The sequence below is a fragment of the Micromesistius poutassou genome, assembly GCF_964030765.1.
Source record: "Micromesistius poutassou genome assembly, chromosome: 1".
NCBI classification, from domain to species: domain Eukaryota; kingdom Metazoa; phylum Chordata; class Actinopteri; order Gadiformes; family Gadidae; genus Micromesistius; species Micromesistius poutassou.
The window spans coordinates 14,277,578-14,292,294 of NC_140271.1; the positions used below are offsets into that span (position 1 = coordinate 14,277,578).

The 14,717-nt window shown below is 45.6% G+C and overlaps 1 protein-coding gene across 1 annotated transcript in view; it reads right to left on the bottom strand.

Annotated features, from left to right (window-relative positions):
- The window catches only part of cacna1ha (calcium channel, voltage-dependent, T type, alpha 1H subunit a), a 62,541-nt gene that overhangs the window by 29,648 nt on the left and 18,176 nt on the right, over nucleotides 1-14,717 (bottom strand). The window contains exons 8-12 of the mRNA XM_084488786.1: nucleotides 13,628-14,169; nucleotides 11,304-11,479; nucleotides 9,991-10,194; nucleotides 3,736-3,887; nucleotides 22-207 (exon numbers count right to left, since the gene is read on the bottom strand). Of these exons, the coding sequence (XP_084344912.1) occupies nucleotides 22-207; nucleotides 3,736-3,887; nucleotides 9,991-10,194; nucleotides 11,304-11,479; nucleotides 13,628-14,169 (1,260 nt within the window). The remainder of the gene's footprint in view (nucleotides 1-21; nucleotides 208-3,735; nucleotides 3,888-9,990; nucleotides 10,195-11,303; nucleotides 11,480-13,627; nucleotides 14,170-14,717) is intronic.

Consider the following 14,717-nt stretch of genomic DNA (forward strand, 5'->3'; position numbering starts at 1 on the left):
ATCGCGCCTCTGCGGCCTCACCTGAAGGTGAAGATGAAGAGCATGAGGAGCATGCAGAAGGTGGCCACGTTGTCCATGGTCTTCATCAGCACCACCAGCTGCCTGCGCAGCGCGGGCAGGAAGCGCACCAGCTTCAGCACCCGCAGCAGACGGAAGGTCCTGAGCACCGACAGTCCCCCGTCCGCCTGCCCGATGATCTCCCACACGCTGTGGGCCCCCCCGCACGGACGTCAGGAGAGGGAGGAAGCACGGGGAGGAGGAGGAGGAGCACAAGAACGATTTTGTGTTTGAGTGTGCCTGCTGGGATTCTGGTAGTGCAAATGAAGGCAATGTTAAACAGAAGTCTCTCCTCCCTCTTGTCACCTCATTTAGGTTTCTTGAACAACAACAGACACGTTGTTGGGCGTGTGACAGCACAAGACTGTGTGTGTGGGTGTGCATGAGCACTCAGACTACAAATAATGTCGACGACACTGTCGGGGCCGGCCAAGTACTGCTCGCGTATCAATTCCTAAAAGAATACTAAACAATACATCTATCAATGGTTGCAAAAATGGTGACAGACACAATGAAAGCTTTTGTACACCTCAGGTTATGAACTCTACCAGACTGATTCACCGATGATCTAGCACACCTTGATGTCCCAGGGACCGCTCCAGAGAGCAGGAAAAGCCCAGACAGAGAACATATCTATTGATCCAGTTAAGAGGCTATTCATACTTTGCACGTGACGTCACAACCACTGGCTGGCGGGCAAGAACTCCAGCAACGAAACCTAGTAACATAATCAGGACGTCGCCAGTTTTACCACACGAACGGTCCTTAGGTTCCTCTCAGTCCAAATACCACCATGATGGAAAGATTAGTTCAACGGGAGCATTTGTGCCAGGCATACACATGGCAAACTGACAAATTAGACATTTATTTTTGTACGGAATCTCCCTGCTTCTGAAACGCGCGAACATCTCCGCCCAGCGCTCATTCCACTGTGCAGATTAAATCGCGCAGCCTTCTGTAACAGCAACTGTGTGATCATCCCTGCCCTCACACATTGTTGAAATCATATGCTGGATGCTTTAATCTTTCTATGTGTATTTTAGTGAATGATCGGGCTATAATAAGACCACATTGGCTATGTAATCACGGACAAAAGGGGACATTTCATAGTGGATGGTTGAATAGTGACATTCACCTTTGCTTTGATTATGAAGATATTCCAGTTTTTCACCTCCCATATGACAGCGTTGTTAACCCATCCGTAGGCTTTCAATTGTTGTGCGGTATAAGGTGACGGATTCTCAATGAGATAAATGTAAATATCTCCAAACTCCAAGTCTGGTAGAGTCTTTGCCAGCTTCAAAGCAATGAATAACCTACATCAGCGGGTGCTGTGTATGGATCACAAGTTCTGAGTATGTTTATCTTCTCTTCGTATCTAATTTTAACATTTTGTGACAAATGGTCTAAATAGTTTATTTATTTAAGTATCGGAAATCTGTATCGGCCAACCAGGCTGCAATTCCCCTGGTTGGCCGTTGTTCGTCGCCATTTTGCCAGCGTTTGTTGCCCCCCAGGTATCCAAGGTAGTCACGTGACCGCAAAGTATGAATAGAGCCTTGAAATGGACCGCTGAACTCCCCAAGAGCTTTTGAGGGTGGGGACAGGTCCTGAAGCATATCAAGATCTGAGAAGTTGGGGAGAAACTAGCCAAGGCATTAAAGCTATTCAAATAATTTGAATTGATGCAACTGCAAAGAGGCGGAAACAAGGGGCTACGTGTCGTATTTGTCATATTTGATTTACCCAGAAGCAGTGGATTTATGCCTGAGGCAGGTGTGCAGGGGGAGGCATGGACCAGTTAGCAGCCGAAATAAATGACTGTATTTACCAAATGACTAAAAACATGATTGCGAAAGGAATTGCAAACACACACATACTCCTGGTAATAAATGGCCCAGTATTTTGACATGGGTGGCTAATTCACCAAACCTATCATCATGGTAGCTTGAATTGAAAGGGGGACGGATACAATGCGCTTTGATTTAGCCTGACCATCAGAACTAATGAACACAACACACACAGACCCTTAATCCATTGATTTGAGTCATGATCCATCCTGTCAGAAGTTGCCAGAAGGCAACAACGGAGCGATCAAGGAGTTAAAAGGTTCTCACAGACCTGACGAGTGACAAAAATGTGGACACACAACCATGAAAAAAAAGAAAAGTGAAGAAATGCTTGGATTGGATTGATGGTAGATCTTTTCCCCTCAGAAGTCTATGGGGGTCGAGTTTACTAAATATTATTTGTGTGAACAGAATGGCAGTCCACCCGTACATTTGAAATTTGTTTGTACATTTATAATCTGTGTAAATCTATTGCCAAGCCGTGTGAACACAATGTGATACTCCCATTAGTCTAACAAGGGCCAGATCCAATGATGACAAAGAGACACGTGACACTGAATTAAAAGACAATCCAGTGAGTGAAATCTTGAATTGACTTGGAAATGTTGAACCACGGCTGTCCATCACTGATTAAATCAGTGATGGACATAGAAAAGTCCCAACACAGAAATTGCGTAGGGTGCCATTCGTGCATAGTACATGAAGGATCTCCTTGAAACACAAGTTCGGTCCAGCAAACCCCCAGTTCCTGGACTCTGCACACAGATAGCTCTGACAAAGTCTGCAGCCCTTCGCCCTCTCACTCTCCGACATCACTGTGTCAATTCTGTGTCATTCAACAACGCCTGCCTCAGATAGATTGAGAGAGCGGGAAGGCCACATCGGCTGTAAATTGTGATACGAAAGGAGATGAGTGTGATGGACGAGCTGTAGTGGTAGCAGTACGAATCACATCAAGGCCTAGAGATTTACTACGACATCGCCCACAATGCATTGCGCATGTTGAACGGAACTCACATGATGGATGAGATGGCAAAACAGTTAATGGTCGGTTGGCCGTCCCCATGTACTGTATAAATTATAACTAATGAGTTGAATTTACAAGAAATGCTTGGCCTGGTGGGATATTTTCCACAATCACACGGTTGTTTGATCAGACCAAACAGGTGGGTCCAGAGAGACCTCAGCATCCTTGTTGTTTCCACTGTGTTATTTCAACACTCACCTCGCTCTGGCCCTTCCTCGTTTGACCTATTTGAACTGGATGTGGTAGTTGTACACTAAGAACAAAGTAAGACTTGTTTAACCATAGAACAGATCTGTCGGTTGTTTGTTAGATACACTGAACAACAATGCATTCTAGTTGGAAGAGCTGACGCAGGAAGGCCTTGAGGGGCTGCACTTTGACATCTCGACTGTGGCACACAAGGTGAAATTGTGCTGTGACCCTTGTATTGATCTGTAGTAGGGATGCAAATGTGTAGGCGGTATGGGTGTAACCTACATGAATTTTGATGTGTGTAATCGGTGAGAACTTTTGACACAAAACAAAAGAAAGTGCATAGAAAATAAGTACTTGATTAGTCACTGAGATTAGGACTGTGTTCCATTATAATTGTTTTGTATTCATTGCATCCCCAATCCATACGTGGTTGGCTTATTGGCAATACACAGCACTACCAAAACACTAGGACAGCCATGTCCTTTCTCACCAAGGCAGGGCTAAAAATTAAGCTGGCCTCTTTTGGGGAAAAAATAACCTGAAAGGGTCAAAGTTCCCAACGCCAGAGGAAGATGACGTAGTGGGAAAGCACAGGGCCCTTCTCACCTGATGATGACGATGATGCTGTCGAAGATATTGTAGGGGTTCCTGATGTACCCAAAGAGGCCGAAGGCGAGCAGCTTGAAGACCATCTCCAGCACGAACATGCTGGTGAACACGATGTTGCTGATCTCCAGAATGTCGGTCAGCTCCTCGGGCTGGGGCCAGGGGACGACAGAGAGACGTTGAGACAAACAGGGAGCGAGGAAGAGAGAGAGAGGGAGAGAAAGAGAGAGTTAGGGAGAACGTTTGAAAGATAAAGGACTCAAAGAAAGACAGACAGGGAAGACATATAATCTATTGTTAAACATTGTGATGGTACCGCCACAACACTCCTCCCCAGTGTTTGATCGTGCCCAGTGCACCGAACTGAGACATGATCAATCAAGCCCAGAGCTGCAGTCTGCGTGGCTCCATCCATCAGCACGCTGATCTACTCCACTTAGCTGATCGTACAGTCAGCGACCCGTGGAGACTTCAACCGTGGCGACGCTCATAAAGAACCACGCTTGTTTTTTTCTTTCTCTGATATAAAACAGGTCATAAAGCACACACACACACACACACCCACACAATGTGTGGGTGTGTGTGTTTCTTGACGTTACTATTACTACTATCACCACGTTATCAATGTGGCGACATAATCGCGAAGGATATGGCCACGGCTAGAGTGTCCATCTCATTTCTATTTCCTCTTCTGTTTTCTTCCATCTGCAGTCGATCAGCGAATGATAATGGCATACAATAGTGAGTTAGCCGCTGGAAAGCGGATGAATGTCATATTACGGCTGATTTAGCGTGATAATCTGTTCTATACACCAGGCCCCCTGACCATCTGAGCAGCAGCAGCAGCTCTAATGGGCAGAAGGAGGAGGCTGCTTCACGGAGGCTGGCTCATGGATGCTCTCAGTTATCCTCAGTGACGACTGCTTACCTCCCTGGACTGTGCGAGGGGGACTTGAACATGACGAGGGATCTCGTGTGATGACATAGAAGTCGTTACGCAAGACTGCGGTCGGCGTGACCGATTCTCGTGCCCTAAACTATTTCTAGAATTTCCTCTCGGTGGATCTGCTTCTGATCGGACCAGGTGGCGCACGGACACGTGCCAGGGAACATACAAACGTTGCTTCAACTGGGCGGCTGGCAACCCCTTCCGATTTATTTTGGGCAGAATTTTAAGCGAAGTGTGACGTGGTCTTTAGATAATGGGAAACTGAAATATGGCATTAAACCAATTTGAAGATTATCATTTATCGAGTGGACCTAAGGCGCTGTCATGATTATTATCATAATGTAGATCACAGTTATATATATATTTTTATAAAACCAATCTAATACATTTTTTATATGCCATCGCCAAGACAAATTTAGCCTGACATCTGGTCCCTTTCACGGAGCCGTCATCGTAGGTCAAACCCAGATGTCACTGATAACACTCACCGCGTTTCAACATCAGTGAAGCAGGTGTTACACTGATGTGTGTCAAAGCACCAGCAACGTTCAATGTGTGTTATCTTCTCTAACTTTGGGATGTTTCTTGGAATGGAACTCATTATCACACCTAGAGGGCACCACACTACACAGCAAAGTGAAAACACGTGCACAAGTGCACACACACAAGCATACCACACACGAAAAAAACCATATATAGGATATGATAGGTTTGTGCAGGGGCGTAGCGGACGCGGGGTACGCGGGGGACATGTCCCCCGCACTTCCCATATCTGTGCCCTCTGTCCCCCGCACTTTTTACAGCCATTACAACCATTCAATTCATTTTTAACACGTGGAAACGCGTTTTTCCGAGCCGCTTTGAACGCACCGTGAGCAGGCGGCAAACACCGCTGTCGTGTTGATTCAGTTGATTCAGATCTGTTTCAAGCATGTTCAGCAAACCAGCAGCCATGAGGCAAAAAACTTTACCTTGTTTTTCCAAACAAACCGTGTAAGTTGAGTAATGCTGTTGCATGTTGTTTAGCTACATGATGACTGACTAATAGATGTCAATATATCAAGTTAAGCTAGTTAACAATTGTTAACTGTTACTTATGTTAAATCGCTTGCTAGGTGCACAGGTGATAGTAACTAGTTACATTTACTTAACCTTTTGGATAAATTGTAAGTTGTTTTACTGCAAAATACTTTTTTACTTATATTATTCTAAAGTAACAATACTCCTACTTGACTACAAGTTTTGGCTACTCTACCACCAAGGAATAAACCCACTCCTCGCATTTCTGCACAGAACTTGTGCTCACTATTGTTTTGCACATATTTCTTTTAATCTTCATACAATAGAAAGAGCAGGGTCGGGGAGGAGACAGTGGACCAGAGTCCAGCAGCAGCAAAAATGAACAGGGAGGGTCTTCACAGCAGGTGAGGAGAAATTATAACCAAAGTCCTTAGAACGTCTGTTACAACTGGCTGAGAGAAAATATTGATAGCATAAAAGGGACTTTGAGGTTAAACTCTACAACAATTTCACTACTACTACTGTATTCCTAATTATATTTCAAAATGTTGCATTCCACATATTTTTTAATCTTTATTGCCACAATAGAAAGAGCATGGTGAGAGAGGAGACAATGGACCAGAGGCCAGCAAGGATGATCATGCAGGGTCACAGGTGAGAAGAGAATATAACTAGCTGAGAAAAAATATAGCATAAAAGTGACTTTAGTGCGATTAATTTCCACAGCTATGTCACCACTACTATTCTTAATACTATTTATAAGTTTTGCTTTGCACATTTATTATCTATATCATTGCAGGAGAAATTGTAGGAGAAATTATAACTGGCTATGGAAATGTCTATAGGATAAGAGTGACTAATAGTATATCATTTTAAAGAACTAAAGTCGGTCCCCTGGTGCTGTGCTGTTTGTGGTTATGTGGTTCTTTAGCCACTAAGGAGAGGTGCAACTGAATGCGAGAGGATGATAAATCACTCTGATAAATCACTCAATAGACCTCTGAACAATTTGTCCCCCTCACTTCTGAAATGATGGCTACGCCCCTGGGTTTGTGTAATGTAAGGCATAGCATGAACAGATGATATGTTGGTTTGACAGCAGAAAATGTGCAGATAAGGATGAGTTAAGGGGCTCTTTAGTTCAAGCTACAAAGTAGAAATGTGAAATTAGAAAAGAAAGTCCGATTTTTTTTTACATTTAGTACAATAAACTCTGATTAAAAAATAAAATCGGAGAATAAAAGAGCAACATAAGCGCCTACATTCTGTGTTTTTGTCTTGGATGGATAACTGAAATGTGGCATCTTGTACACACACACAGTATTTAATCACAAGTAGATTTTCTAATTCTCTCTACTTCTACTTTGCTGACTAATTTAAAATCATTGTTAATTGTATAGCACACACACACACACACACACACACACACACACACAGACTACACACTAATGCAAAGCTGTGCTTAAACTTACGATCGGCAGAAAAAGTTGTGCGTCTCCGGGGAAATATCAAATTTGCACACCCACGCATTTAAGGAGCCCAACACAATACTGGATATGTATGGCTGGAATGGATACTCAGTGCTGGATAGAAGTTTGTATAGTGGACCCTTGGTCAGACACAACATGCAATTTATCTGTTTGGCGGATTCTAAACGTCTGGAACATGATTCCTAAACATAAAGGCTGGTTCCAGATTATTCCTCTTCTTAAAGCTTAACATATGTAACATGATTCCTAAACATACAAAACTCAAACAAACACACACACACACACACACACACACACACACACACACACACACACACACGTGTGTGGATTATTCATACATCTACATGTACAATGTGTTCCCTTTTATTAAACATACACCAGACACACACACACATTTTCAAAGAAAGAAGATACCTGTTAAATATCCTGCAAGGTAATATATAATGTGCAGTCTTTGAACCCTCATAAACACGCACAATCTGGTTAGACACTGTTTACTATATGATCCTTCATCCTGAGCTCACACAAGACGAGCAATGTCATTTGGAACCACTCTATGTCTCAGACTTCCATTAAATATACACCAGTGTATGTGTGTGTGTCTGTGTGTCATCTAAGTGTCCCAAACTAGACATTAGAGCAGATAGATGTAGTGCATCTGCTAGACTCCTGTGTGAGTGTTTGCTTGCAATAAACATTTCAGTAAACCAAGAATGTAACTGTCTCTCTACCCTTCTTTATGTTTCTCATCTCTTTATCCTTCTCTCTTTCTCTCTCTCTATTTACACACACACACACACACACACACACACACACACACACACACACACACACTCTCTCTATGTCTCTGTTTCTCTACCCTAACAAATGTGTTCTCTCCCTGAAAAACAGTCATCCCTATCCTACCTAACCCCTTAACGTACTCAACCACACCTCCACACACACACACACACACACACACACACACACACACACACACACACACACACACACACACACACACACACACACACAGTGTTAGGATGAGGGGAGTCAGGAATTCTTATATAACACTCCCCCGCCCACCCCCAGCAGATCTCTACCTTGTGTGTGTGTGTGTGTGTGTGGTGTGACAGAGGGAGAGGAGCGTGGGCTGTTGGCTGAATATGGCCATGGCTGTCCCCCCAGCTCTCTGTGTTTACTCCACAGAGATAGCAGATAGAGAGACACCCCCCTCAAGGAGAGGAAACGATGCTGTGTATGTGTGTGTGTGTGTGTGTGTGTGTGCCGTGTGTGTGTGTGTGTGTGTGTGTGTGTGTGTGTGTGTGTGTGCTTGCGTGTGTGTGTGTGTGTGCTTCTAGTGTGAATTGTTTGATCTCTATGAATGTTTACACAGACATATGAGTCCATGAAGGAAGTTAATGATGATGTGTGTGTGTGTGTGTGTGTGTGTGTGTGTGTGTGTGTGTGTGTGTGTGTGTGTGTGTGTGTGTGTGCCATAGAAGAGAACACATTGTACATTGTTGATGTATGAATAATCCATCTCTACACAGATGTTGGCCACACCGGAACCACTAGAGATTTTCCCGTGTGTGTGTATGTGTTTGCATGCTTTGTTAGTGTGTGTGTGTGTGTGTGTGTGTGTGTGTATTTGTGTTAGTGCGTGTGTTAGTGTGCTTTTCTGTTAGTTTTAGTGTGCCTGTGTCTGTGTGTGCGCACGCGTGTGCACTTAATCTGTTGTCTTGCAAAGCCTTTGGTCTCTTTCTCTGTAGAAGCTGTAAACTCTGGCCAGCCTTTCGGTCTCAGCCTCTCACCCGCTCTCAACCCTGGGCTACCTAGTGTGTTATTCTTAACGTCTCCGTTAAAAGCTCCATAGCCTATCAAAGAAGCTCTTATTTGGCTATTAAAACGGGTCGGGCTATTTAAGCAGGTTAATAGGCGAGTGCTAATCCATTAAGAGTTCAGCTCCACTGTTTTCTATACTGCTCTGGGCTGGACTGGGGTTTGATTAAATGTGGCTTGGCTAGGCTTAAGTGGATCTTTTCCACCCTCATTTCCTGTCTGCGTATTTTATGACCTGCCAGAAAACCTGGCCTTCTTCAAACTCCCTCCTTTGTATGGTACTCAGTGGTCATGTTGTTAACAACCAAACAAACGCAATATGGTCAAACCAGGGATGGGAAGAAATTCTTTGATTCATGTATCGCTATTGTATCGCTATTGTATCGCTATTCGAGTATTCGAGCATCGCTATTCAGCCAACAATGGTATGATCCTACAGAGGGCGCTATAGTGTATTCACCTAAAGTAAATGAAAATGTTGTATGGCCACATTCATTGAAAAAAACATGAAGGACCTGTAACCCAAATATTAAACCAATTTGTTAAACCATTGACAAAGGATACACTCAACAACAGCTCACAACAAAAAAATATCAGATCGCAACATTTACCTAATCTCCATATTTACCGAATCGCAACACATATTGTAAATGGTAACTGCATTTATATAGTGCTTTTATCCAAAGCACTTTTCCAATATTGCCTAACATTCACCCACTGACAGCATACACTGACGGCGGTGTCAGCCATGCAAGGCGACAGCCAGCTCGTCGGAAGCAGTTAGGGTTAGGTGCCTTGCTCAGGGACACCTCAATGCTCTCAGTTAGGAGGAGCCGGGGATCGAACGAGCAACCTTGCGGTTACTAGCCAACCCGCCTCTACCTCCTGAGCTACTGCCACGCTGTTAATGTATCAGCACTAGGGACGATTCTGGTCCCTAGCACACCTCCCTAATAAACCAACAGGGCGTGGTACCTGCTTGTGGTACTCGATGCCCATGCTGAGCGTGTTCACCAGGATGGCGATCATGATGCCCCGGTTGAAGTACTTGCTGTCCACGATCCTCTTCAGCTTGTCCCGGAAGCGCCGCCACAGCAGCACCACCCGGTTCTTGGGTTCGTGCGTGTGCCCGTTGCGCCGCCGGCTGCTCCGGCCGCGTCCCGTCCGCAGCTCCGCCCCCTGGTGGGTGGGAGGTATGTAGCGTTAATACCGTCAGAAGCCCCAACAGATGCGTCGGCTCAACACTAACATTGTTCACGGAGCGACCGAAACAAGAGCAGTTTTGTGTTGTTTCCGTTTGGGATTTGTCTTGTGAGCTTTATATTTTGTTCTTTCTCTCTTCATTACTTTATCTTTGTCTTTTTCTTCCTCTCTTTCTTCATAGTCTTTCTGAAGAAAGGTTTTTATTACCATCAGAAACTCTGTCGCGCAGCATTTCATTGCTCTTTGGGGACTTTTTATTAAACTGGAAATGATAACCGTCCACCTCAGCAGGATGTGTGGAGTACTTCCTGATTTACAGCTGAAATCAGCCATTTTTTACCCTCCCTACTCTGCTTTGATTCAATTTTGTTTTGATCGAGTCTCACGGTTCCCATTTATTCGGATCCATAGCCATGGCAAGTAGTCAAAAGAATGCTTGAGAACTATGAGACTCAATCAAAACACAATTTGACCAGAACACAGTGACGCGAGCAAAAAATGTCTTGACTGCAGCAGCTTGAAGTACTTTATGTGGTTTTCCTGTGCCATCTTTGTAAACCTAAAGCTCTCTACTATTTGTGAGAATCACAGACCGTGAAGGTTCTAAAGGACCGTACCCCACTGCTTGAGGCAGCACTAGTGAGGGGATGCAGAATAAAAGGCTGTAGACAATCCAATACAATTGTTTCCTCCAATTCCTCCTAACCCTGACACATTTTAGAATCATACTACATATCATACTAATTTATGACACGTATCTCTGTATTGAAGTTTTGAAGTTATAGGTACGATAGAAGAAGACACAGCTAGAAACAACACAGAGACGTTGAAACTAAACAACCCAAAAAAAAAGGTTTCTCCCTCTCGTCTCCCTTCTTCCCTAGAAACTCGAAACCGATATCCTCAAAGAGCATTTCACTCACCAATAGGACGGCGTTGGCAATTCTCACCAAATATGCAAGAAATGACAGCTCTTAACTTTCACCTACATCTACATCTTTAGGTTGTCATTGTTAACACCTCACTCCCGAGTCCCCAGCATCCCCCCGTTCCTCCAGCGTCCATCCCACCCCCAGTGTGCTGACCTGGGTGTAGTCGTGGTGCAGGCCGTCTGCGTCTCCCCCGCGGGGCCCCGTCTCCAGCTCGCCCAGCTCCAGCTCCAGGCTCTCCAGGCTGCGGGCACACATGGGGCAGCTGAGCAGCTCCAGGAGCAAGGGGCTGGGGACCACGCCCGCCAGCTGGTACAGCAGCCGCTGACGACCTGCCACCAGGGTGGAGGAGAGAGGAGGAGGTGGAGAAAGGAGACGAGAGAGATGGAGGAGGAGGGGGAAAAGGTGGGGTGAGGAGAGAGGAGAGGAGAGAGGAGGTGGAGGAAGGGGAGGGAGGAGGGGGAGAGAGGAGATAGAGGAGGGGGAGACAGGTGGAGGAGGAGGAGGAGGAGGGGGAGAAAGGTGGAGGAGTAGGAGGGGGAGAGAGGTGGAGGAGGAGGTGGAGAGAGGAGTGGAGAGAGGTGGAAGAGGATGGGGAGATAGGAGGAGAGAGGAGGTGGATGGGGAAAAAAAAGGAGAGGATGAGGTGAGAGGGTAGGAGGACGAGCAAGGGAGGAGAAGGAGGAGGAAGAGACAAGATGTGAGCTGGTCAGCAGTGGAACTCCTCTTAGCCCACTGTGTTGGTAACACTCATGATATATAATATAGCCCATTGTAAACAAAAAGGCTTGAAAGAAAGAACAAAATAAAGATCAAAATAAAGAAAGAGAAAAATAAACAGTAATAGAAAGAAAGAGGGACATAAAGATAGAAAGAAAGCTAACCAGAAAATATCAAGACCACACAAGACCACAGGATCAAAGTCAACAAGCAGAGTGAAGAAGAAAAACAATCAATGCCATTACTTTGTGACCATTTACAACGTGACCAAACATGGTCATTGCTGCTGCTCTGTACCTTCACCCTGTAGGACCCTGTAATGCCCCTTAAACCAAGCTTCACTCACTTCTTAAGTCGTTGCTTAATTTCTGTGCAAACTGTGTCAACTTTAATGATGAGCCAGTGAGAGCGATGGAGAGAACCAGGGAGAGATCGGGTCCCATTGGGAAAACAGAGCCACAGGCATACGCGTGAAGGGGCTTGTGCTAGTCTGCATAAGGTAGGTGCAGCCTGCAGAGTACGAGTGCAGTACACACAGAATAATGTGTTTGTATAAGTTATTGTATCCATCCACAAGGTATCAGACCTCAAGTTTGCTCTCAACAGAATGTAAAAAGTAATTGGTAAAAAGGAAAAAGTTCTTGAAAATGTTCATAATATACATCCAAAAGGGCCTGGTTTGTGATTTTGATTGATTATATTTGAAAATAACTCATTCAAATAAAGTCAATACATTGACGTTTCTCTGTTGCCTTATGTTCCTAGACGCTCCCATTTATCCGGCCCTGAATTTTCAACATGCCACACACAACGTCAGCTCTCACTCCCGCTAGGAGCTAAATGATGTGTGTGCTTAATTACTGTCTCTGCAGTCCTGCCGAGACAGCCTGGAGTCTGTATCTATGTGTGTTTGTGTCAACGTGTGTGTGAGTGTGTCTGTGTCAGTGTGTGTGAAAGTGAGTGAGTGAGTGAGTGAGAGAGAGAGAGAGCGAGAGAGTGAGAGAGAGAATTTGTAAAGACAGTTTCGTTCCTCTATGATCTATTTGACACACGTGTCAAATAGTAATAATAATATACAAACGTGTGTGTTTTACACATCGCTGTCAAACCTATTTCATCAGATCTGTCTCTTGACCCCGTGGATAGTCTCATATGTAAAAATACTTTTAACAGAAATATCATTTGAATGTTAAACTAATGTTTAACATTATGTTACACTATGCTATGTTTTCTTTTTTAAGAAAACATAGCATACATAGATGTTCACATTATCCAGCTCTGCCTTCTCTCTGTCCCACTACCTTGTGTGCCACTCGGCTCTGGTCCGTCATAACTATAAAGAAGTGATTGCAGAAAGCTCAGCTGTTTTAGTCCATCCTGAGGCTGACCTTCCAGGGAGAGACAGCGGTAGTAAGAGGTAGTGAGGCGGAAAAGAGGAGAGGTTATGGTTCAAGAAAATGCAGAAAGAGAGATCAGTTAAAGCAAAGAGGAACATAAATGGGTCCCAAGAGGCAAAAGCCGCCGTGCGTGAGGACAAGTGAAGGGGAATTGAAGGGAAATAAACAATGTTCCCGAAAAAAGGAGGGATTGGAGCGGAAACAGGTGATTCAGTTAGATCTGCTGTGTGGGTTTGTATAAGTGTGTGATAGGCAGGCTGAGTAGGTTGTTTCGCTGGTTGATTTTTGAGAACCTGTGTGTGTGTGTGTGTGTGTGTGTGTGTGTGTGTGTGTGTCTGTGTGTGTGTGCGTGCGTGGGCTTACTGTGCTGTCCCATCAGCTGGTGCAGTTTGCTGAGCGTGTCGGTGTGTTCGGAGGCCAGGTGGTGGGGGGGATGGTGGTCCGGACTGGGCCCACAGTGCTGCGCGTGGGGCGGGGGGGTCTTACTGCCGTAGCTGCACACAAACGAGGGCAGGATGGTGGGGTAGTTCATGCCCCCGTTGAGCCGCCCCAGCAAGGCCCCCATCCCCTGGGTGACGACGGGCGAGTCGCCGCCGCCGCCGCCACCACCGGCACCGTTCCCATTCCCGCTCCCCGCCCGGACCACCAGCGACCTCATCTCCAGCTCCTCCAGGCCGCACTCCGTGGTGGGCGAGGTGGCCGGCGAGGGGTGCTTCCCCCCATTGCTGAGGTGACAGTGGTGGTGCTGGTGGTGCTGCAGCAGGTTGTGGATGGGCCGCAGCCAGGGGGCAGTGGCCGCCGGCCCGGACCCCCCGCAGCCCCGCGCCAGGCTGTGGCTGCTGGCTCCGCCCCCGTTGCCCCCGCCGTTGCCCCCGCCGTTGGGGTTGACCTTTTTACGGCGTTTACTGCATGGGCGGTCAGGAGACAGGAGAGTTATGACACGCACAGCATTCAGTGTCTAGATGGTATCTGGATTTAAAAACGTAACTGTAACTGCACAAAGGCACATGGCGCTCACAACCGTCTCACTTGTTTACACGTAGGGGCAGTTTACGAGAGACCTCCACTTTATGTGCGTACCTACAGGTTTCAGGTTTGTACAGACATCCGTGGTTTGCATAATCCCTGCTAATGGGCTGGTACCAGTAAACACTGCTTTGGATGATGCTGTGAATGCTTGTTGTTTGTTTAATAATATCAATTCAAGGTCGAGGACTTATAGCATAGCGCAGCGACATGTCAATGATGCCCTCTTTATATTGGTCGTTGACTGGTCTAACCTAAGCACGTGTTTCGACAACGCTTCTGGCAAACATTCAGTCTTGATGACAGCCTATCTCTCGTCAATCTGGATGGAGTGTTTGGACAACTGTTGTCTACATCTCTCGTACAACCACTCTCTCGCCTGTTTGGACGGAGAAAACATCTCTCTCTGCAATTGTTTGAAATTCTC